This window comes from Mycteria americana, chromosome 2 (assembly GCF_035582795.1).
Source record: "Mycteria americana isolate JAX WOST 10 ecotype Jacksonville Zoo and Gardens chromosome 2, USCA_MyAme_1.0, whole genome shotgun sequence".
NCBI lineage: Eukaryota > Metazoa > Chordata > Aves > Ciconiiformes > Ciconiidae > Mycteria > Mycteria americana.
The window spans coordinates 12,692,462-12,718,321 of record NC_134366.1 but is presented as its reverse complement, the minus strand read 5'-3'; the positions used below and the strand labels follow the sequence as shown (position 1 = coordinate 12,718,321).

At 42.4% G+C, this 25,860-nt stretch overlaps 1 protein-coding gene across 2 annotated transcripts in view; it reads left to right on the top strand.

The window, feature by feature from the left end:
• The window catches only part of ADARB2 (adenosine deaminase RNA specific B2 (inactive)), a 325,628-nt gene that overhangs the window by 252,054 nt on the left and 47,714 nt on the right, over nt 1-25,860 (top strand). For both annotated transcript variants that reach the window (XM_075492432.1, XM_075492431.1), the window contains exons 4-5: nt 6,037-6,151; nt 24,460-24,628. In XM_075492432.1, the coding sequence (XP_075348547.1) occupies nt 6,037-6,151; nt 24,460-24,628 (284 nt within the window). The remainder of the gene's footprint in view (nt 1-6,036; nt 6,152-24,459; nt 24,629-25,860) is intronic.

The window sequence follows — 25,860 nt, the reverse complement described above, 5'->3', positions numbered from 1 at the left end:
GAGAAGTGGGACTCATGGCAAAGCAAGAGGTTTGCACCAAGGCTGCCAGGAAGCAGGGCAAGGAATGAACCCAGCCTGCAGCCGGCTGCCTGTGTCCCGCTGCCCTCCTTCCTTCCACAGGTCAACCCTGCCTGTCCTCATTCCTCTAGGTTCCTCGACATCCTCGTTCAGCTCTTTCCACTGTGCTGGGGGAGCTCCTGGCATTAAATTGATGCTAGAAGACTGATGGTGGAGGGCAGCCCACAACCCTCGGCTATTTCTCTTCTCAAGGTTGCATCTTGAAGATGATGTAGTGCCTGGGAAGAGCCTGACTAATTCATTGGCTCGAGGGTACAATCACTTAGCGATGAATCTCCAACTAGCTACAGCAAACTTATTTACAAGCCTGGGAAAAAGTGTGTTGTGTAGCAATTTGCTACACACCCTGACCAGGAGCAGTGGTTCGGGATTGATATTCTGTGTGCTGTGTTTTCCTCCCCTCCCATTTAGGCAGTGAGAGCTCTCTGCAGGAAAAAATACAAACTCCCACTGTCAATGAGTGTGTGTTTCCCCCTCAGCCAGTAAAAAGATCTAGGTGTGCATCTCCTTTTATCTGTGAAGAGAGTTGTGAACTTAATTCGACCTGATCCCCATTCATCGTGTTCAACATTTACCCCCCAAATGTCAGTGATTTTCTGGAAAATAAAGTACTTGGGAGACAGGAGAAACAGAGCCCTTGGTGATATCTGTATAGCAGAATATTTCTTCCCATCCATATGCAAATCTAACCTTTTTGATATTTCAACCCTATAAACCCTAAGACAGGATTTCAATAGAAAATGTTTACTAAAGGCTTTCTCCTTTATAATCTATTGATTTTAATATCCTTACTACTCCTGTTGAATGTCAGTTTTACCCTGAAGACTCCCATTGCAAACTTGAACACATTTAATTATTTATACCATTTGAAATATTAGTGCCAAGAAATGATTAAAAGTTTTTGGTTCTGTAATAGTATGATCTAAAGTTTGATTTTCCTTTGTGAATAATACAAGTAATTTGATATGGTAATCAAAGACAAATGAATACTTCAGACAACACGGTGCAGCTTTAATAGTAATGACATCTATTTTTCATTTTTCCAGCCTCCTTGTATATGTTAAAATATAGCTCATTAAGTACTGCAGGATCTCACAGTCTTTTTTCGCGGTGAACAGTTTAGCATTATGTTTTCTTTCTTCTGCCAGGCACCTGAACGAGTAACTGTTGCTTCCACCAGTGACAGTAGGCATTTAGGCAATGTGCATGGTTGGAGTGCAACCGAGAGAAGATTTGCCCCTCGGTGTGGGTCTGGCAGTCTTGTTTGCCTTACTCATATCACTCACTGTATTAGCAAGACCAAGCAAAGTTTTGATGTCAAAGAAATTGTCTCTGAGGCAAATATTGTTTGTACAGAACAATCTATGTGAGGACCTATGAAAGGTAAAATTTTGATAGCAAGCAAACCAAAGCAGGGGACTTGAAAGAAACTCAGCACCTGGAAGGTCAGTTCTTCCCCAGCGTCGTGTTTTTTCCTCCCAACATACACCCAAAGCTGGCATGGCTGAGCTCACCCTGGCTGGCCAGGGCATGGGCATGCTTGAACTCCCATCATTGCCGCTTGAGCCTTATCTGAAACATCTTAGAGTCAGGCATACTGCCACTGGCTTCAGTGGCGTTTTGTATCAGACCCCAGTTTTCCAAGGGGATTAAACCCCTAAGCATAAGGCCCTCCTAGGTCCAGCACTCAAGCATCATTGAAGCATTTATTCTCCCGTGTGCCTTGGTAAAAATTTTCAGAGTTCTGACTGTCGGTATCTTTTTATTTTCTTCTCCCTGTCCCCCTGCCCCAAGCTGCCGTTTCTCTGCCGTTACGTGATCAGTGCAATTGCATGCACCTCTACTAATTGCACTGAATTTCTTTTTCACAAGGAAAGTTTCTACTCTTTTTTTTCCCCCCATCTTCTGAAATTTTCCCTTTTTCTACTACCAACCTGATAGTTGTTCAGAAGCTGCCAAGATGTATTTGGCTCTTGTATTTACTCCAGATGGAGACTTTTATTTTCACTCATATCTGGCAGGAGGAACTGTGGTATCACCAAACACAACTCTTCTCTGAGATTAATTGTTTTGATAGTAGAGAATAACAAAAGAATGGTTCCGTTTGTGTACAGTTTTTAAGTTATTTCTGATGGCAGATAACATAGTCTAGCCTGTATCCTAAAAGTTCAACCAGGCTCACAATAGCCATCAATAGTTGGATTTTTCTGGTTTATAGCCCATCAGGAATGAGCATCTGGATATGTATCTTTTCATGGCCTAGGATTATTGTTTAAAGGTAAAGCAAGAAAATCTCTGGAATGAAATCGCTGGTTCTAAACTGAGCAGGGATGAATGTGCCAACGCTTATGTCCACCATATCTGCCCTGTATGCATTAGATATGTTTGTAACCAGTTTTGGTTTCATACAAACATTGAGAACCAGTCTAAAGGCCCTAAGCAGGCAGAAATGCTGTCACTGATTTCATTGCAGACGAGTGGGTCAAGCCAAATAGCTGCTCTGGTGTGTGTCAGAGGGGAAGGCAGTGTGCTACCCTTCTTGTAACGTAAGGGTATGGGTCAGGAATCTAACAGCGTACCCAGCTCTGCCACTGGGCCAGCTTTCAGGGCCAGGGTATTTAAGGCCCTGAAATTAATGCTGTACTACATGGATCAGTCCTCAGGGTATCACATCTCTTACAGGGCTGAGCCGTGCATCTCTTGACTTCTTATTTTTCTCCATCTGCAAAAATAGACTGCTCCTTTTCCTCTTTTCCATTTTACTTTGGAGTATCCATTTGGAAACTTAGGGCAATGTGATAGCCTGTAAATGACCTCTCAGATTAGACTCTATGTTTCTGGTTGTTTTTCCTGCATCCTACATGTATTCGTGTATGTCACTCCTTTGCTTCTATTAATTTCACTGGCATCCTCTTAGGCAATGGATTCAAGACGAAAAATATTCGCCTGACTTATTTTAGCTAAGAGGCTTCACATTTAATGGATTTGCTGTTCTTTAATGTCCCAGGTCACTCCTTGAGATCAGCGAATGCCGAATTCCTTATCGTCCCTAAATGTTATCTGAAGTCATGTCGTTATTTTGCCTTTAGTGAGTCTCTTTGCTCTCTGGCTTTGGAACCTACTGCCAAATGAAGTAAAGAAAGCTCTGACTGTGGGGATTTCTAAATCCAAAGTTAAAAGTTATTTGTTCTATTTAGCATTTTTAAAATGATTCTTTCAGGAATTGTATGTGCCTCTAAGCTAATTAACTCTTAATGAGCGCAAAATGCCCTGGGATGCAGATTTGGAGGGTTAGCTAGAAATGCAGGCATGGATTGGACTGCAATACAGCAGGAGATGAAACTTATGATTTGATTCTTTTTTTAAATGATGGTGCAGATAGTTTTACTGAGATACTCTTTTTTTCTTTCTTTCTTTCTAGTCTAAATAAAGCTGATCAGATTTTCAGTCCACCATATGGGGCCCAGTTATATCAGTCCTGCAAATACACTGTAGTTTTCCGTTATGGATGAAGTCACTCTTCAGTAGGGAAAACAAGTTTAGAAACAAACTTTCATATTATGAAAGACAGGCAGTGTTCCAGCGCTGAGCACTTAACCAGAGCATCAGGAAATCAGAACACCTGGCTGTGCCCGGCTCCGTGCTATTCCCATGGACCAGTCCCTCACCCTTTTAGTGCCTTCACTCATTCATCTGTAAAATGACTATAATTGCGTTTATATCACAAGGGTGCCTTGATGCTTGACAAATGAGAATTGACCCAAAATTCATCCTTCAGAAGCACTGTATGAGCAATACCTTGCTCACATGGTGGATGTGGACAATTAGATTAGAAGAGGTATAAATGCAGTCAAAGTGAAATTCCATTTAGGAACTGTCAAACTGTTCTTGATAATTTTTCTTAGTTTTCATCTAATTCTAGTGTAGAATTTTGCATGCATCTCCCAGAAAGGGTTTATATGCCTCTTTCCTTCTTTTGCAACAAGCCAGCATATTTTATTCCATGTTATATTAAACTGTCTTTTTGGGCAAATGATTTGTTCCCAGAGCAATACCTTGGAAAGCTGCATTTAGCAAAACAAAGAAAAAATATTGTGTCAAAGAAATCCTATCTTCTATGTATTTGAGCAAATTGCAATCACTTACAAGGACTGTACATGGAAAAAATATTCCAGATTTTATGAAAAGGGGGTTGCCTAATTGTTGTTATGTTTTATTTAATTAGATTTTTTATATTTACTATAATAATGTCTAAAAATTAAGCTGACTTTCTGCAACAAACTGTAGAAACATATGGTGTACAGCCTGCAGAGGCTCTCAGTGGCAGTAGTATTACTGATAATATTTGTGAATTAAAATCTGCTTTCCTCTGAAAAATAGCTGTGTGTTCTCCCAATTTAAAATACTGTGTTTTCACCAACATGTTTTCATCACTATTAACAGTTTTGGGAGAAAAAGAATGGATATGATCTGCTTAAATACATTTCCTTATTTCTGCATGGCTGTGGATCTTTCAGGGCAAGGGAGGCTAAATATCAGACTCGGCCTCTCCTCCACGTGTGCCATGAACACACTTGAAGACACCAGGTGAATTCAAGGGGGCCTGTTTTACCAGGACCTTCCCTCGGGTAGCTTAGCCCAACACCAGGAGAAAAACTGGAGTTGCTGCTTGGTCGAGCCACTTTTCCTAACAAAGACGCGATCACTCAGGGCTAACCAGATTACAGGATGCCAGGAGGTCTCCGGTCAGCACCCCAGGGTAAGCTCCAGCCCCCAGGAACTGCTCCTGGAAGGATTTATAGGTACAGCTTGGTTTCCCACAAGAAATCATATGGCTCGGGAAAAAAAAAAATTCCTTTGGATCTTACTTTTTTTATGTTCAGACTTGCAAAGGACTTTAAGAGCAACTCATGCTCACAAACAGCATTCTTCTGATTTATCTCTAATTTATGCTTCAAAGGCTCTGTGCCAAACAAAGTACAGAGATTAAGTAAGTGAAAAGATACTAAACATTGCAGCAGGAAAACAGTCCAAGTAGTGGTGTTCTCAGGAGCACCAGAGCTGGTTTAGGTTCATATTCATCCATACGCAGTCTGCAGAATTCACTTTTTAGACCTTCTACCCTGCTTGGCTTCAGTAACCGGCTCCCCAAGGCTCTCTCTGGTGACTGGGCTCACTCAGACCTGAGGGTTCAGACCACACAGTCTCTAGAGCCCAGTCCATGGGAACATTTGACCTTTCAACAAAGCTGCCATGCTCAGGAGGAGACCTGGTAGAATGGTCCCTCAGCACTACTGCACACCACTGAACTCGTGCAAGCAACATCTCTGGTAGGATGTGCAAGCAGAGGTTCCCCTTCCCTTCCTCCCAATGGCTACTGAGGTGGAAGCAAGACAGACCATGGCACTCTTCTGACAGCATTAAGCATAGCCCAGATTTCTGAGCTGATCGTTTTACCTCAGTAGCTGTGAGTCATTAAAAACTCACCTGGAATGCAAAAATAGGTGGTCCTTACCTATAACCCAGGCCTCAGCTCAGCTCTCAGGCTTCAGTGGGCTCATGGAAATTTTCAGTGGGCTCATGGAGATAAGTGGTTTGGTGGGACACGCGTCCATCTCTTCAGCTCACTACAATGCTTTAAGGACCAACAAATTTCCTGTGAACTGATCCCGGACCAACATCTGGGAAGCTGAAAAAAAGTCAACCTTGCAATCTTCTCCCTTTACCACTAACCCTAGTCAATACGGGTGTCTAGCTTTCATTCAGTTAATTTGGCCATTTCTGAGGGTGATGTGGGTAGTCGGCAGGAGAGATACTCCTTTTATCTTTGCTCAGGTAGGTGGTGTCTAATTCTAAAAGGGACCTCTCAGCAGCTGACAGCAGGTGATTAATCTGCAGAAACGCCCAGGTGCCTCAATCAAATAAAGTGAAAAAATTCTTTCTGACTGTGTCTTTCAGGATTTTGCCGACTCCGTATACCAAATGGTTGCACAGAAGTTCCAGGAGCTGACAGACAATTTCACTTCCATGCATGCACGCCACAAAACTCTTGCAGGCATTGTGATGACCAAAGGTAAGATATCGTCTCATTTATTTTCCTCTGGCATTTTTCATGACTAAGTAATACATTATTTACCTGGTCCACAGTATTGAAGGATGCCTTTACTCCCACACAGAAAAATAAATAGTAATGCAGAGAAAAGAAGCATTAAATATTTACACCTGAAGTAAGTTCACACAAAAAATATTGGCAACAGAGGTAAAGATTTATTCATAAATATGTCCCTACATTGCTTTGTTTACAGGACAAAATACAGACCTGCCTGATTTTGTATTTCCTAATAGATGGAGTAGTTCTAGTTATCAATAAAAAGTTGTGTTATTTATTAATTGCTTTTTTAGATCTGGAAACACTAAGTTCTTGTTGTAGAAGGTTACCATAAACCTTGTTTTAGATTGACAATAAAAGCAAATCTCAGCCCATTTCCTTTTCAATCAAAAGCAACAAAACCCAGAGCATGCATAGTTTTAATTCTGCTCTGCTCTAACCATGGGAAATACTTATACCTATCAGCAGGGCCAAAATTTTATATTCACCCCTGTTAAGACTTAACTGATGGACACATACTATCAGAAATCTTTAGCCCTTTGATGAAACTGTTGCATAGACAGTCTGTCTTTCTTTGTAAGCGTACCTCAGTTGGGGCACCTCAGTATTTATGAGGATGTCAGCAGTGGAGATGCTGCCATAAACTTCATTCTCACTCAGACGCATGGAGCAGTGGATTGAGTTTAGAAATGAGAGGATAAGCTCAGAGGGAAAAGGCATGTATAATTCATCCAGGCTTGTCTTACTCCTTCCTTTCAACAATTACGTTAGCTAGATTCAATAGGGACATTTGTGAATATTGCAAGGCAGCAGGATGGAGACAGGATTATCTGCTGGATCTTTTCCAACCACAGAACCTAAATACAGCTAAGAGTTCTGTGCAGAGTAACTTATTCTCCTCCTTTCTGAGGTGAAAAGAGTGAGCAATCCTCTCCTGAAATTAGAAGTAGAGAAGTTGACCTAAAAGTCTTTTAGACCTCTGGTTGAAACTGAACTGTTCTTCTGCTAAATTTGTTATTATTTTGCTTAATTTGTTTTGGTTAGTTATTTTTTATATGACTTTAGGATCTGGAATAATGGATTAGTCTTCCATTTTTTAAGTGCTGCACAGACACAGTACTGTACAAACACAAAACATGGTATATAAGTCCTATAGACCACAGGAGATAAATTCAGTATGAATTAAAATAAAAGGGAGAGTGTGATTGACTCTGGGATGTGAAAGATGCACACTAGACCCAGCATACCAGCTGCCATGTCATAGTCAGATTTCTTGACTGTGACACTCATAAGATTTAAAGAAAGTGCTGTAATTTATTTAGAGGATCTCTTTCCAAGCAGGAGGACCACAAAGAAGAACGTTTAATTATGCCTTTTATAAGAAGCTGAGTTACAGGCGCCAATAATTGTTGCTTTAACCACTTTTTGAGGGGACAGTGTACCCAGCTCAGTGTCCCTGTTCAGTTTTCTTACACTCAGTGTGTATTTTCCCTGTAAGAATTTTTTCTCATTCCTACCTTGCCAAGGTACAGCCCCTGCATCCTTTAGCACAAGCCTAGGCCTGCTTTAAAAAGCATGATGGAGCCCAGGCAGCCTCATTGCTATATGACCAAAGAAGCAGTCATATGAAGGATAGTTTAAAACCCCACACCATAGGGGAAGAGAAGTCACCCAAAGAAATCATAACTTCCAAAACTGTGGCTGCTGAGTGCGTGCAGTGCTAGGGAAGGAAAGGGGCACGTCCAGACCCCTGCTAGCCTTGCTGGGCAGGTGGGGCTGTCTGTGTCTCTTCTTTGGGGAAGGGGTGAAAGTGTCCTCCCACTGGGTTTTTTTATGAGTCCTATGCCCTTAGTGGGATTTTACTCATTTGTATTTCATATTTCTTCTTAGTCAGCATTAAGACAAAGTATAATTCTACTTACGTTCACAAACCATTTCCCTCAAGGCTTCTTTTTTAATTCTGAATTCCCTTTTATGAATACCTTCAATCTGTCAGCTGTCCAATTTGTCAATATCTTACTGGTTTTGTGGAGCCTAGAAAAGAAATTCACAGACATGAAGTGATTCACAGAAGATGCAAAGCTAGAAACAGCCTTATTTTGGTACATTTTCCAGGAAGATTTTAGTTACTTCCAAGTCAAGAATGTCTGCCAACCATGGCAAGATGAATCATTTGCCATTTGTGTCATTATTTTCTATCCTAAAGTTGTAGATTTGTGGTCTGTTCCCCACTGTCATTCCCAGAGGTAGCAAGGATCTTGACACACTCTGTTCAAAGATGGCACAGACAGGTTTTCCACATCAAAGACTCAAATAAATATCAATTTCCTGTGGTTTTAACATAGAATTTGGCAGAAAACCCTTAGATCTCTGCAAACAATTTACTAATGACATCAACAAAACCAAGTCTGGTAATGTCTTGTTGCATTTAGTACCATACACAGCTATAAGAGAAAAAAATTAATTTGTTTTTACCTTCATTTCAATTTAATGTCATCCTGAATAGAAGCAGATTTAGCTGTGCTTGTACAGTTTTCAGACAAAGCTGGTAAAAACCAAAGCGTGATTCTGTGATAACTGCTGTTAAGATAATACAAAATCTCTACAGACGAAACAGAATTGTGCTAGATTGGTTTTCTTTTCCTGAACTCTGACATTTTTTCTGCCATTTCAGTTTCCCAGGGAAACCAAAGAGAGTTACATTTAGGCACTGTAATTGACTTACGCTGTAGCACCCAGGGCAAATTCCAAAGTAGGAGAAAGAAAAAAAATGTAGAAAATGATGTTATTGACTGACTGTGAATGTTCTGTAGTAATAAATTGCTAGTCAGAAAAACAGGCAGCCCAATGTATTTAGATATGCTTTGCTCTGAAGTGTGATGAAAAGTTAAAATCTCAATGCATTTTTGTGAAAGTAAGTTTTCAAAACATTTGATTAGTAGACATCAAGATAACCTTGAAAAAATGTGCCTAGGTAGGAGCAAATTATCACACTGGATACCAGCTGATGTGATGTTATCTGATGTAATATAATAATTGAATATAATAATAATTCAAACACTAACATAACACATCCTGAACTAAATGTTTCAAAAGACAGAAAGGTTGAAGTAAATTATTTAACAGTTCTCCAGTTATAATGTATTTGAAGTCTGCCAGTCCTCTAACACATTCTAATTTTGTTGAAACACATTCAGAGAAGATTGTTCTATCAAAAATTGTTTGATTGACTCTAGGAAAAATTGTTTAACAAGTAAGACATTGTATTCAAATCTTCCATTTAAAGCAAGCCATATTCCCACAGAATATCTTCAAGTAGCACAATAAGTATACCTGCTATTGTAGCATAGTATTAATATGGGGACATAAGTTTTATTGCATACTGACTATCCACAGAAGTTCACCTAACTTCTCTGAAGATATAATGGGTTCACATATGGTAAATTAAGAACATCAGTTCACCTGTGGAAAAGACAGTCTGGATAACGTCATGTCAAACACAACCCATCACCTCAGAACATGCATATCCAGGCATGTGATGGATGGAGTTAACTTTCCTCATAGTGTTTTGCATTTGTGGCTAAAACACGGTTGATAACTCCAATGTTTTGGCTATTGCTGGACAGTGCTTGCAAAGAGTCAAGTCTTTTTCTCTCTCCCATCCCCATCTACAGCAAGTAGGCTGAGGGTGGGCAAGAGGCTGGGAGGGGACATAGCCAGGACAGCTGTCCCCAGCTGATGAAGGGGATATTCCATACCATATGACATTGTGCTCGGCAGTAAAAGCTTGGGGAAAGAAGGAGAAGGGGGAGACATTTGGGTTTATGACATTTTTCTTGCCAAGCAACCGTGAACTATCATTATGTCAATCCACGAGTCTCCTTGCCTTCCTTCTATTTTCTCCCAGTCCCACAGGAGAAGGGAGTGAGCAAGAGGCTGCATGGGTGTTTGGCTGTTGGCCAAGATCAACCAATATTTCATTTCAGGGTGTGCCACAACAATAGCTGGCCATAATGTTTCTTGCTGTCACAGATTAAGGTAACCTACCAGCTCCCTCCCTTCTTATATGACTTTGTCTCTCAGGTGCAATTGGGACATCTTATTTTCACCCACTGGTCTGCTGTACCTTTTTATTGAGAAGTTTGCAGGGAGAAATAATTTTTTAAATCATTATTATTATTATTAAGCCAGTTGATACAGTTGGAAAAAACCAAAGGCAAGCGAGCTAATATTTTCTAACACAGGCCAACCAACGCAAAACCGCAGCACTGTCACGTACGTCCATCCCTGATGCACGGAGTCACAGATTATTGGATGACAAGAGGCTGAGGAGCCACTGGTGAGAAGCAGCTCTTGGCAGGGCTCAGTGAAGAGCATGGTCCCACGACAGGTCACCGGGCAGGGCAGCCAGCTTTACCGGCACATGGGTCATCGAAGAGAGAGCATGGACAGTGCTGCCCGTCCCCTGGAGCTGGGAGATAGGAAGCCCCAGCCCAGGGCAGCACGGGGTGGGAGGTGGAGGTGTGAGGTGCACACCAAGTACTGCGATCTAAAGGCAGGTGGCATTTGCACTGTTTATTTACACCGTGGACAGAGTTTGCCTTTGCCAGCACTGAGCAGATATGGGCATACATTTGTGCTCTACCTGAAATCACTGGACACAGTAAAGAATTCCTGTCACTCAGTGCAGAGATGATCTATTATTGCTGAGGTCCTTTTTGCAAAAAAGAACCTCCCATAATCATTACGGACAAAATGAGACTGCTATTTAAACATTATTTTCCCATTTGTGTTTGACAAATCTTAGCAGTTTAAATACTGATAGGAACTTTTTGTCATGCTTTCTGTTAAAAATGAAGCATTAAGAAAGTTCAGTCCTTTTCACAGGAGCGTGGCATTCATAGAAAAAGGTTATGAGTTGATTTCTCACTTCAATTTTCTCTCTTCTTCTGTCTTTCTTTTTAGGCTGACAATCATTTTGATGTTAAAAGCAAACTAGGAGGTCTTCTCAGTTATCTTGTATGAAATAAAGATGAACTGGACAAAAGAGCCCTAAATAGCAATTTCATGCTGTGATAAAAGATGGGAAATTATCATCCGTATCTCATAGAACGGATCTTAATAATTGCTAAGTGGAATAACAGAAAAAAGTAAAGTTGACAATACGTCTCCATGGATCTTTACAGTCATATTAAGACTCATAAAGCCCGATGTCTAAGTACAATCAGGAATATTGATGGCCAATTGATTTCTGATCCTTAGTTTAAATAGGAAAGTTGTAAAGTAGTAAAATACAGTAGAAAATTCAGGCCCTATGCAGAGTATCAATCTGCTCCATCCCAGGTGGGATTCAAGTAGCCAAACCAGTTAGAGGAACTGTGAATAATTTACAGATTAGTGCCCAGGGCAGATGCCTTCAAGAAGAGACTCACAGGAGTCATTTAGGCTCTCGGGTCCCATTTGCATAGTTATATGGATGCTAAAAGCCTGGTCCCAGTGAGACTCAAGGTTTCAATGAGGCTTAGATTCCCAAGATGGAAATTGGGTGCCCAAACTGCTGAAATGCTTTTGAAAATCTCATGAGGTCTCTTCACCTTCTGTTGCCTGATGCTCTTAAGGATGTGGCAGAAAGTCATTTGACATTCTTAGAAACATTATCCACTTCTTACATGTGCCCAGGTTGACATATCACCACCAGATGAGAGATTTTCTCAAAATATTTTAAAGTCAGTAAATAGATACGTAGTTAGAAACCATATAATGCACTCTTTCTCAGGAATCTCTTTTCCTCTGGTCATAAACCCTCAACCAATAATCTTCAGATCCTGTCTAAATAATTTTGAACTCCATAAGAGTATCTCTTTTCCTCAGCTGCAAGTCTATTCCTGGGTTTTGTAATGTGGACCTACAATGGGCAGACTAGGATCCCTGCAGCCCAACAGATTTAGGTTTCCAAATTCCAGCTCAAAGGACATCTGAGGCTTTGCAGTTAAAACTGTGCCTCCACCAGGTTCATCACTGCTTTTAAATTAGGGGCTTAAACGTGCCACTGCAAGCACTCCCCCTACAAGAGCAACATTAGGTGTTTCTTCATCTCTTCTGTTAAATCAGGGCTAAGGAACACAAAATAGTTCAAGATACGTTACTTAGAAACAGAAAATATGAGATGGGACACAGTGCTGTAGCCTGCTGTATTTGCACAGAGCGGGGAAAACCAGGTTCAAGGTCACCTGTCCAGGCCTGATTATATATTTTACACTAAACAGAAACTAGATAAAATGCATGCACCAGAGCAAGTACAGAACCAGGGCTTCACTTTTGGAGGTGAGCACCCCAACCAGCACATCACGCAGCCCCACATTGCTGTTATTGGCTAACCTAACTCTGTCCTCTTAGCTGTTTGGTAGCACAGGTTCAGCAAGAACAGGGGAAAACACCCCTCTCATATCAGCATTTTTAGGCACTCCCATGGGAGAATGACCCAGCCTGGGAAGGGAATTGGGTCCCCATTTTCCACCTGCTGCACAAGCTGTGGGTGTCTCCAGCACTTATCACTGGTGCCTTCTGGGCAGCTCCAGCAGCAAACGTGCCCACTATGCCCACTGGTTGTTTTGGTTTCCATTTCAGAGCAGCTAGCTCTTCTCAGACACTGAGCCTTTTATCCCAGACCATGTAACGTCTCTGGACTTAGCTTTTCGTTCTTGCTGTTTAAAGACTATTTCTGACTGAAACAGTAACTGACGCCTCTCAAAACCTGGATGCAGGCAAGGCCCTGGCTTTGTGTCACATATAATTGCATTGGCCACAAGGATGAATACAACAATTAACATAAAACATGGAAATGAGAAATAGGCACTTATGTTTCCATCTCTACGTGTGTGAAGCAAGGAGCTGGAAGGTTCAGACTTTCATTCTGCTCTGTGATAAGCCAAACTGGAAACTGTCCCAGTCTCAATACAGTGTATCTCATCCTAAAACCAGACGTTTCTTGGGTAAATAAAGGCTTAGTGACATCAACTATTGCTTTTACTTTACTGACCTAGTAAAATGCATAGGAAGACTTTTTAAATGCAAGTATACTTAAGAAAAAAAAAAAAAAAAGTTTCTCCTGTACTTATCTGCCAAAATCCACGTTCAGGATTTCATCCTTTCTCACTGCAATTAAGGACCTCACTAGCATATAAGACTGTCAATTTACTTAATGCTCACGTATCAGTGGCATAGCATTTATTAGAGAAAAACAGACATCTGCACTCAGGACCTGTGTCGTGGTTTAACCGCAGCTGGCAACTAAGCGCCACACAGCCACTCACTCACTCCCCCCCCGCACTGGGATGGCAGGAAGGGAATTGGAAGGGTAAAAGTGAGAAAACTCGTGGGTTGAGATAAGAATAGTTTAATAATTGAAATAAAATAAAATAATAATAATAATAACAATAATAATAACAAATTGTAATGAAAAGGAAAATAACAAAGGGAGAGAAATAAAACCCAAGAAAGACAAGTGATGCAAATGAAAATAATTGCTCACCACCAACCAAGCGATGCCCAGCCAGTCCCCAAGCAGTGGCCGCCCCGCCAACCTTCCCCCAGCTGTTATTGCTGAGCACAACGCCATATGGTATGGAATGTCCCTTTGGTCAGTTGGGGTCAGCTGTCCCAGCCGTGTCCCCTCCCAGCTTCTTGTGCACCCCCAGCCTCCTCGCTGGTGGGGTGGGGTGAGAAGCAGAAAAGGCCTTGACGCTGTGTAAGCACTGCTCAGCAATAATAAAACATCTCTGTGTTATCAACACTGTTTTCAGCACAAATCCAAAACACAGCCCCATACTAGCTACTGTGAAGAAAATTAACTCTACCCCAGCCAAAACCAGCACAACCTGGCAGAGAAAGTGCATTTCAGTCCCGTTTTAAAATTAGTAATTACCTGTAAGCCCCTACATAGCTCTGTTCCTGAGGAGAAAAAGTGTGTTCAAACTCACATGAAAGGAAAGGACCCTCAAATAACATTGGTTCTGCCACTATCAATTTAGGTTAAAAAAAAAACCCTTGTGGATTTGGTATGGGGATGAAGCATGTAGGGGCCTGGGCTGACTGTCCCATCTCCCCCTCCAGATACCTAAAGCCCACATTGACGAAGGGAAGGGAAGGGAAGGCAAAGGGCACTGGTGCTTGCAATCACAGCACTGTCTCCTTCCACACTCCTCAGAAGCAAAGCTGATGGGATTTCATCCTTTCTGTCTCCTAAGAGGAGGAGAGAAACAGACCATAGAAATTCGAAGTGGGAAAGACCACAAAGTCATCCAATCCATTTCCCTGCAAGCACAAGATTGTTCTCCGTGGTGGGTTCCCAAGTGCTTTTTCTGGTCTAGATTTGAATGAATCAATTAGCAATGGGGCTCTCAACACTACCTTGGGAGACCATTCTAGTCTAACAGATCTCATTGTTAATAATTCTCACCAGTTATTCAGCCTGACTTTTTTTTTCTGTGATTTCATCCCAGCTCCTCAGTTATACTGCCCTAAATTGTCCATTTAGTACCTACCTCTCTCCTTGGGGTTTGAATCCTTCAGGTACTTGGAGGCACTTATACCACTTTCAGAGATGTCATTTAACAAAGGTTTATATATTTAATTTTTATACTGTTTCCTCTGCAGCCCTCAGCAGTTTCCTCCCTGTTTTCTGATTCACCTCCACTTTGGCAACCTCCTCTCCATTCTTTTCTGGGCTGGGAAATCCTCCCTGTGAATGAGACTTACTGGAAAGACCTGCATAGGAATGTCTTGCAAAATGGATTAGTGCAAGAGTCCTTTTTCAGGCATCCAACGATGTCATTGAGCAGCTCAAAACTGGCTTGTCGGAAAGGGATTTTTCTTCTGGAAGAACTGAATTTGGAATTTGTTCACAAAGAAACACCTTGTGGTATTGGGGGAAGTTTATCGTGTCTGGCTGTGAAAGGAGAGCCATGGCCGCTCTCAGACAGCCTGCACAGAGGGATCAGAGATCGGGGTAGAGAGGACTGTGCCTCTGCCACTGCTTGTTCATTGACGAAGATGAAGAGTACTGCAGAGAGTAGCCTTCCCTAGGTAGCGCAGTCAGAGGCAGGATTACCCAACACATTAATAAAGGAAGAAAATATGAGGCTCTCGGAGGCTCCCTCTACACCCTCTCTTTCCACAGAAATACAATATATTCACTTTCACATAACCCACAGTTTGACATCAGGAAAAGAAATCCCTGCGCAACTCCAGCATTTCAAGGACCGTGTTCCGTTTATACCCGTAACTATCTTTAACCTCACTGCTAGCAACTTCTTTATTCCTAATATTTGCTAGCTATGTATGCTTTTTATTCAGACGTCTGCTATAACATTTCATAAGCCCTTAACATGCTTCTTCCTTCCCGGTTTTTTGGTCAGCCGCTTCTTCACACCAGCTGCTCCCATCCGCCTCAGGGCTCCTCCTCTGGACACCCAGTTGTGAGCTATGGGGTACAGCCAAGGTGCTCACTGAAGTCCCAGCCTCCCGCTTGTCACTAAAATGATCACAATCACCCCCCCTGGTACAGCAGAAAATGGTGAGAGAAAAATGAGCTGCAGCAGAGTCTTCACGGCTGGCAGATAAATGCATACTGTTAATAGCTATATGCATCCTGTTAATCATGCCTGCTGTACACAATTCTTCTCTTATGGCTACATATTCATTTTTTTGGAGTTGTGAGTGTGGTTTTGTTCTCCATGCAGAGCTAGGGACAGGAGAGCTCCCTGTGTCAGGAGGGCATATTCTACATTGAAACTGAAGGGCAGGGTACACCATGTCACACACACCAGTCCCTTGATCCTCAGCTCCCTCCTCACACGTGCTTCTTGATTTCACTTCTCTTGAAACCTCCAAAGAGAAGGGGGTTGTAGATGCATCACCAAGTTATGGGGCAAATGGAGGGAGCCCAGACTGATGGACCTGGGTAAACACATCCCTCATTTCTAACCATAGACCTGCCCCTGTGCAAGCATGAACAGGGACAACTGTTTCAACTCCTTTTCAGAGACGTGTCCTTTTTCTGCTTTTTTTCAGGGAGGGGATGGGGAGAAGAGCTCTTCACCTCTTTTGCAGAAGTGTTTTGCGTGGGACATTGCCCACAGCCTGGCGGTGCAGTCCCCCGCAGGGCTCTGCAGCAGCTCGGGGGCCTGCCTTGGAGCAGTGGGGCACAGGACTGTGCCCACAGCATGTCCCCACAGGCAGCTTTTCCAGCATCACTACCCTCTCATGTCTTCACTACCTCTTATTACAAAATTAAAGCCATTCTAAGGGTGTGGTAGAGCTGCCAGGGAAGAAGATAACAGAAAATAATGCGGGACTTGTCAGTGCTATGTAGCATCAAGAAATTTTCCTTCCCTAAACAAACCTGAAATGGAAACCTGAAGTTATTCAGCTACAAGTAGAGAGTATTAAAAAAAAAAAAGACCCTCCCCTGTGATCAGAGCTCTATTAAGCTGCCTTGAAAATTATTCCAAATACACTTTTTTGCAGATAACAATAGACAATCCTTTTGACTGATTGGTTAAAAAAGGTAAAGAAAGAGCATAAAATTATTGCTTATCAGAGAGAGAAGCAGCACCATTTAAAATAAGATGAAATTGTACCCCATGAATTATTCACAAGAGCTGATGTTACACTCTCATTATTTCTGGCTTTCCTTTTTACCACATAGGATTTTGTGTCAGTTGTCTCCAACCCAATAAAAGAGGTGGGGTTTTTTTAATTAATCAAACCTGATTTTTCTGATTAGTTTTTCTAATTTAAAATGAATATATTCCAAGCAGTGAGTTGTCTTCACAGTGTCATGTTCAAAAAGAAGATAGATTTCATTACCGCTAGCAAGGTCTAAAACATGCAGCGACATAGACGCTTGCATACTGACTGGTGTTTCTCTACATGTTGCACCAGCTGCTGAGAAGCCAAAGTGTGATCCCAGTTGTATGCTGGCATTAGCAGTTGCAAACTCTGTCCTGTTCAATGTGAATTAAGCCCGCTGAATTTCATAGAGGTTCTCCAGTATACAGCCGATGTGATTCAGATTTCGTGTCAGCAAACACAGTGTTCTGATTGCACGTAACAGTCAACACCTCTTGAAATTACCTAGTGATTTTGATTTTCCTTTTCCAACACATAAATATGCAGGGCTACAAATTCTGTATTATGGAGAGTCTTAATGATCATAGCGCACTAGAAGTGAGAGGTAACTCTATTAAAGTCAGTAGAAACATTGATTAGACTAGCCAAAACTCTCTGGTTTTATTGGTAGAGCTGTGTCTCGAAGCAGCTGGGTGTAGACAGTTTGCGTTTGTGGCCATGACTGACTTAAAAACACAGCTCACAACTGTAGTCCATAAGATGTCAGCCTATTCTCCATATCCAACTTATTTGCTGAGCAAACCTTCATATTTTTTCTTGCTTACTGTCTCTTCTGTCAGCATCTTTCTGAATCATTTCTATTGCAAGCTTTGTGGCTGCAGGACCCGACAAGATGCATCCCAGAACCCCAAGGGAATTGGCTGATGTAGTTGCCAAGCCACTATCCATGATATTTGAAAAGTCATGGCAGTCAGGTGAACTCCCTGGTGCCTGGAAAAAGGGAAACATTTCACCCATTTTTTAAAAGGGTAAAAAGGATGAACCTGGGAACTACCGGCCTGTCAGCCTCACTTCTGTGCTTGGGAAGATCATGGAATAGATCCTCCTAGAAGCTCTGCTAAGGCACAGGGAGGACAGGGAGGTGATTCGAGACAGCCAGCATGGCTTCACCAAGGGCAAGTCCTGCCTGACCAACCTAATGGCCTTCTATGATGGAGTGACTACATCAGTGGATAAGGGAAGAGCTATGGATGTCGTCTATCTGGACTTCTGTAAAGCCTTTGACATGGTCCCCCACAATATCTTTCTCTCTAAACTGGACAGATATGGATTTCATGGGTGGACTGTTCAGTGGATAAGGAATTGGTTGGATGGTCACACCCAGAGGGGTAGTGGTCAACAGCTCAATGTGAAGATGGAGATCGGTGATGAGTGGTGTCCCTCAGCAGTCCGTATTGGCACAAGTACTGTTTAATATCTTCATCATGACATAGAGAGTGGGATTGAGTGCACCTTCAGCAAGTTTGCAGATGACACCAAGCTAAGTGGTGTGGTTGACACGCCTGAGGGATGGGATGCCATCCAGAGGGACCTGGACAAGCTGGAGAAGTGGGCCCGTGTGAACCTCATGAGGTTCAACAAGGCCAAGTGCAGGGTCCTGCACCTGGGTCAGGGCAACCCCCAGTATCAATACAGGCTGGGGGATGAAGGGATTGAGAGCAGCCCTGCAGAGAAGGACTTGGGGGTACTGGTGGATGAAAAGCTGGACATGAGTTGACAATGTACACTTGCAGCCCAGAAAGCCAACCGTATCCTGGGCTGCATCAAAAGAGGTGTGGCCAGCAGGTCGAGGGAGGTGATTCTGCCCCTCTACTCTGCTCTGGTGACACCTCACCTGCAGTTCTGCATCCAGCCTGGAGCCCTCAGCACAAGAAGGACATGGAGCTGTTGGAGCGGGTCCAGAGGAGGGCCACAGAAATTATTAGAGGGATGGAACACCTCTACTGCGAAGAAAGGCTGGGAGAGTTGGGGTTGTTCAGCCTGGAGAAGAGAAGGCTCCAGGGAGACCTTATTGCAGCCTTTCAGCACTTAAAGGGGCCTTATAAGAAAGGTGGGGACAAACTTTTTAATAGGCCCTGTTGTGACAGGACAAGGGGTAATGGTTTTAAACTGAAAAAGGGTGGATTCAGACTAGCTATAAGGAAGAAATTTTTTACGATGAAGGTGGTGAAACACTGGCACAGGTTGCCCAGAGAGGTTGTAGATGCCTCATCCCTAGAAACATCCAAGGTCAGGTTGGATGGGGCTGTGAGCAACCTGATCTAGTTGAAGATGTCCCTGCTCATTGCAGGGGGACTGGACTAGATTACCCTTAAAGGTCCCTTCCAACCAACAATATTGTATGATTCTATGTTTTGGGAGGTCATGTAGGGAAGACAGCTTGCTTTGCTTTATGTGTGTAATAGCACAGCTCAAGGCAATATGACCATCCATGAATATATTAACATTAATACAATTATCCTTAATTGTTGTGGGGAAAAAACTGAAAAAAATTACCTCAAAAAGTTTAAACATCAGGGAAAATAATTTTAAAAGGCACTAGATTTGCTATGCTTAACATGTTATGATTTGGGCAGCTTTGATTTGCACATGGTATTTGGTTACTTACAATAAGAGAAATCTTCCCACAAGCAGCTGTCTACAGTGTAGAAAGCTGTACATCTGCTGGTTGTCTACAGGTCTTCAGAGTTCATGAAGAGAGGCTGGCAATATTGAGGTGGAATTCAGACTATCCAAAAGCAAATACCTAAAATAGGCCGGATGAATCACCTCCCAGGAAAGTTCCTCTCTGTTGACTATAAAAAGAGTCTCCAGCAATTAGCTCAGCTACAGACATCTAAACTCTAGTTATCCAGAATAGCTGAAATGAATCCCACCGCTGGTGTCAGCACACTGAAAATGGCTTATAATAAAACCCATTTTCTTTTCAACGGCTCGGCTATGACATGAAAGTCTGGACTATTACTGACACAGAAAAATGAACATTAGTGGGGTCGAGATCCCCCCTGACTGACTGAGAGGAGACCCTGCCTGGTGGACCCCAAGGGGAGCTCAGGCTTTCAGCAGAACACCAGAAAGACTCCTTACCTCACCAGATCATTAGACTGAATCTGTGACCAAAGACGGTGCGTCATTTATGGGTACAGTTTTGTTCTATAATGCAACTAATTAATTGGCAGAATTTTTGAAAATAAAATGTGGCAAATTCCCTTCCCACTCTCACAGCTGTCCCCATCAACACGGCGTTAGCCAGGACCCAGCCAGTATGCTGACACAGCTCCCCAATTTCCTTTCCCCTGCTCCATTTCCTTTTCAAATTGAAAACTATTAGGAGTCTTTAGGCAAATAATAGAAACCTAATGCAGGTGCCTGTTATAAATCGTTTGCTAGTTACTTTTAACCTAATGTCTCCTCAAACATTACTTTGCAGAAGGCGGCAAGGGAAAGAAATGCCTCATGAACTCTGACAATCAGTGGGTCAGGAGTTAAGGTCGTAATAATGTAGCCCATTTCTTCTTGTTTGTCAAATGACCTGAACACAGTTAGATCCCTGGGTCTTTCATCTGAGCTGGGCTCCCCTCAGTAAGAACATGGGTCTTGCCAAGAGCAATCCTCATCTAGGATCACACCTTGCTGTACACCCCTGAGCAGGGAAGGCAGCATATGGCTGGTGGTGACAGGTTAGTGCTAGTTTAGGATTTTGCCACACCCAACACTATAGCTTTCCTAGGCACAACTCGATGATGTGCTCAGTCTAGATCTGCCACATGTCCGAGGTTAAATTAATCAATGTTTAGGAGGTAGCTTAACATTCATAAATAGAAATCATTTGAGAAATTTGAAGTATTCTGCAGGCAAAATAAAATACGAAGTAAACATTAATAACAAGAGCTAGTAATGACTGGGTTTTATGCAAAATAGACAAATGTACAGAAGTGCCTATTAATTCTGAATCACTGCGGCAAGTATCTAGGCTCAAGAGTTGGAAATGCTGCCTAAAATGCCAATGTGATCAGTCAACGTTAAAATTTGCCTTCATCAACTAGGCATCGCATGTCTTATTTATTCTCATAGACAAATTCCTCCTATGTTCACTGGAAATAATTTCAAGCATTTCACAGGGGATAAACCTCCAACTCTATGTATGTACAAAACAAGACATGCAAGAGGACAATCTGTTAGCATATATGCTCCTGAACACGTCGGGCAACTGTCAGGTTGTTGGAAGTATTTCTCATCATGCTGGGTGCCCTCACGTGCAGCACTGAATGGTGCTACATTGGTCACAGATCACTTTCCCCATTTGGCTCCCCAGTGAGGTGTAAATATTTCAGATCTAATGCATAAGTCATGTACACCTGTGTTTCTGAGTGCCATAGTAGTGAGACATAACTCTTGGGTATTTCTGAGCATAGAGGAACTTGGATTATTTTCTGTCATTGCAAATGGAAAATACATGGAGATTTTTAATGTTTAACACTCAGACTGGTTCTGCAAATTCTTGGAAACCATTGCCTCCAGCCCCAGGCAACATCTAAGTGATGTTCTGCAAACACGTGCACCTTGCCAGGACTGGCAGACACCCCAGGCTGTCTCCACATTGGACTACCTACTGGGGCCCCGTATCACTGAAAGTCAGCATATGGAGTTAGTTCACCCAAAAAGGAACACCCCAAGCGCACTTGCTATTACTGTGTGGGTGGACGTTGTGATAGCAAACAATCTCAGAGGGATTCATATTATTGCGGCATCAATAGGTGTTGGGTGCCTTTGTGTTTCATTTGTGAATAAATCCAGACCTTACACAAAATCCTGAGTGCATTCATCATCTTACACTCATACTAGAAGAGAGGAAGAGTTAGCTTATTTATGGATAAAATGTTTGAAATAATAAAAGGCATCACACCGTGCCCTGGACTGATTGGGAGAGGTGAGTAAGGTATATCTCCTGAGCGGGAGCGCAGGATGGCTTCCCCGGATGGTTTGCTCTGTATTTGCAGAGCCTGGTGCTTTGAGGTGAAGGGGGAGATGGGGAGGCACATTAGGGGTATGCTAATGTAAGGAGAAGGAAGCAGTCAGTCTCACTGCCCTGAGAAGGAGTATTGACGATCTTCAGGTGCAGGCAGAGAAGCTCATGGGTTTCTGAACAAAGGAATTGACTCCTGGTATACTTCTGCTGTGCTGAGGAAAATAAGATTCTCTCTATATTAGTAAATAAATAAAATAGAACCAAAAAATAGCTGATTCTTATCATGGACCTTCCAACCAAGGAAAATACTATATACTGTTCAGGAAAGCATACACTACTTTTTGAGATGCTGAGTGGGACTCAAACACCTCTGTTGCAGGCAATGCCTCATGAAATGTTTGGTGTTAGTCCATGTGAAAGACACAGTTAACTAGATGGACATGTCTGATCTAAGATATCTATTATTTTTCTCATAAAAACAGTGACCCTAAAGCAAAGTGACATCAAAGCAATTCTAATGTACAGAGTATAACACCTTTCTTTGCAGGGAAGGAGCCATTTGTCCACTTCAACTTTTTATCTAGTAATAAAACTGGAATAAACACAAACGCTTTGTAATTGCATTCCTCCACTGCATTCTCCCATGTGCTCCCATCTTTACCTCTCGGGTTTTCTAGATTGCCAGCTCTTCTTTTTTTTCTTTTTTAATAAATACTCCCAAGCACTTTTTTAGGGCCACATTTATAGTAACAAATAATAGAGATTAAACTTCCGGCACAGGCATACTTCGTCACTAGTACCTATAACAACTTCTGTATGAGACTGTCACAACCAGGGGTCAGGTGTGATTAGCTGAATTTTCACAACGCTTATACCTCTCCTACAAACATCACAATGCTGCAATGCCACAATACTACTAAACCTTTTGGACTTCTCTATGTAGCTATCATATTGATATAGGCATGAGATAGTTTTGGTATCATTTGCTATTATATACATTAAGCATGGCAACAGTGCTATAGCATGTCATCCACCACTAGTCCCAGTGCTGTGTGGAGATTATAAAGTATTATTGGTCCTATTTACTAACTGGGACATCACTGGCAGCACCAGCCCTTTATGTTTGAAATACAGTTTCCTTCTCCATTCAGCTGTTTTCTCATATCACACCAATGGATCTTATGAGAGAACATGGCTGCAACCATGGTGCTTCCAACCCAAAAAATCTCTGCAATTTTTTTTTCTGCCACTCAGTAGACTTCATCATAAGAAAAAAATTATATTGCTGACTGTATAAAATAATTCCTAAAGCTTTTTTACAGCTAAAGTAACATCACAGAAACAGCATCACCATGGCCCATGGTGAGATTGTTTCCATTCCCCCTATGGGTACTTGCAGTCACTGACTTGTCAGACTTTGAGGGCGTGATTCAGTTGCTTAAACATGGGCATCCATTTCCACTGAGTCGCTTTATGGATTTCCATGTAAGATGCATGGGGAGGGCACAGAACCTCCTGGACACCCGCACTTCCCGGCAGCAGCAGCCAGAGGTTAGGCAGGATGCCAAGAGCATCTCAGATGACACTACGTGGGCACCACCATGCCAACCCCAGTAGTCTGACTTGCTATACTGTACATGTGTTTGCCTACACACAGTCATGTACAGCTGTCAAACACAGTCCAACACTCTTGGGCTACTTTGTCACATCTAGAGGAAGCACCTGTCAGCCAGAAAAGTCCTTTTTCCCAAGAATTGCTCCTCTGTTCTTTGGTATTCAGAGATATATCCTGAAATGTGCTGTTCAATAGGTGATTTCAGTTTGGGCTCAGTTCATTCTTAACTATTCTTTGAAATTATCCACAGGGCTGAATGAGCTACATTTTAGAGTGAAACCCTGTTAAGTCTGTAAGCATTTTGCCACTGACTCCAAAGAAATCAGGATTTAATCCTAGAAAGTGTCTATCTGGACCAAGAAAGGCATGTCTTTCAATTGCTTTCACCTTATCTGGAGAGGCAATGGAGGAACAAAGCTGGTCTCAAGTGGTGAATGCTCCATCCCTGGGACCACAGCGGAAAAGGCACCAATGCAGCTGCTCGTGGAGAAACAAAAAGGAAACTGGACTGAAAGTCAGATCTGTTTGTTCTCTGAGATTTTTAAAGAGCAGCTCCAGAAGTGTTACTTGCATTTTATTTAGTACTTATAGTGCAACAGCAATGAAACCTAACATTACAGGGAGTGTGTGTTCCCACCAGAAAATGTCTTCAACAGCTCATAAAAACCTGGCCATTTATCAGCACTGCAGGAGATCTTTATTACCTCCCTACAGCATGTGCTCTCCTATGATGTAGTTATTGATTTAACAAGTAAACTTCGTGGCAAGCTTTTATCTTGGAATTAGCAGCAAGACTGAAATAGAGCTCTTATTATTCTAATAACACAGAGATGTGAGATTCCTGCATATACCAAAGGCCATATCATCACCTTTACAAGCATCCCATTAGGGCTGTCTGGGCTGCCACATCGAAGTGTGGGCTGTGAGATCTTTAACAATTACGATACCATACTCAACCCCGGCAATTTCACAACCCTTTTGTTTTTCTTCCTACAGGTTTGGACATCAGGCAAGCTCAGGTTATTGTGCTGTCATCGGGTACCAAATGTATAAATGGGGAATACATTAATGACCAAGGGCTTGCGGTCAACGACTGCCATGCAGAAATTGTGGCAAGAAGGGCATTTGTTCACTTCCTTTACTCACAGCTGGAGCTACACTTAAGGTAACTGAATTCTGTTGATGCTTGGGGAATGTTATATGGCCTTCAGTGGAACAGATCCATCCTCCAGACATTTGAACTATTTGTTTCTTTATGTTGTTGTTTCTGAGTCTTTGGCTGATGAAGGACCAATACACTGCACAGAAAAAAATGAGAGAGTTAGATAGCCTAGAGTGTTGGGTCATGAGCTCCTTTACTTCAGCTGATTTTCTTTCAGTAGCTATTAGATATGACTCATAAAGTTGGGTTTTATGAAGCCTGATGATTTTGTACAATTCTTTACGTGCAGGCTTATTAGCATCATTCACTGGCCAGAGAATGGAAGGGGGTCATTTTGCTCACTGCAGACATTTTCCTGTCTTCCTTGCTGCTGCTGAAACATCTCTAGGAAGTGATTTATTGATCATTAATGCCTCCATTGACTCACTAGAGAACCAATGAGTGTTAACAGTACAGTAAACTTTGTGCCAAAGTGCAAGATGCCATCACTCACTCCTTCTTTATGATGTTTTAAAATGTTACAGCATGTAGAGTCATTACAGAGGAATTATTGTTCCTGTCTTCAGCCAAACCCACCTTGTTACTACCATTTAAATGGTTAATGGGTCATACACTGCCTGGAAGCTGGTAACAAGTAGGGTACCACAGAGGTCTAGCCTGGGACTTCGCTAATCATGACTATCAACAATCTGGAAAAGGTTATGTAGTGCTTGCTTATAAGCTTTGCAGAGGACACCAAATTGTGGGGAGGACCAGTTGATATGCCTGAGGGCTGGGCTGCCATCCAGACAGGCTGGAGGGCTGGGCCAGCAGGAACTTTGACAGAAAAGTCAACAACAACAAATGGAAAGTCCCGCACCTAGGAGGAAAGAATGACCCACAACAACACAGGCTAGAGTCTTGCTCACTGGGGAGCAGGTCTGCTGAAAAGGGACAGGGTTTGTAGGCAAACAGCAAGCTGAACATGAGACAGTAGTGTGCCTGGAAGCAAAGAGGGTCAACAGGATCCTAAGCTGTATGAAGAGTCAGTCAAGGGATGTGATCATCCTCCACTACTCAGTACTCATTAGACCACATCTACAATACCATGTGCAGTTTTGGGTCCCCCAATACAGGAAGGATATCAACCATCTGAAGAAGGTTCAGCAGAGGCCACCTGGATGCTCAGGGGCCAGAGCACTTGGTCTGTGTGGAGGGGCTGAGGGAGCTGGGACTGGTCAGCCTGGAGATGGGAT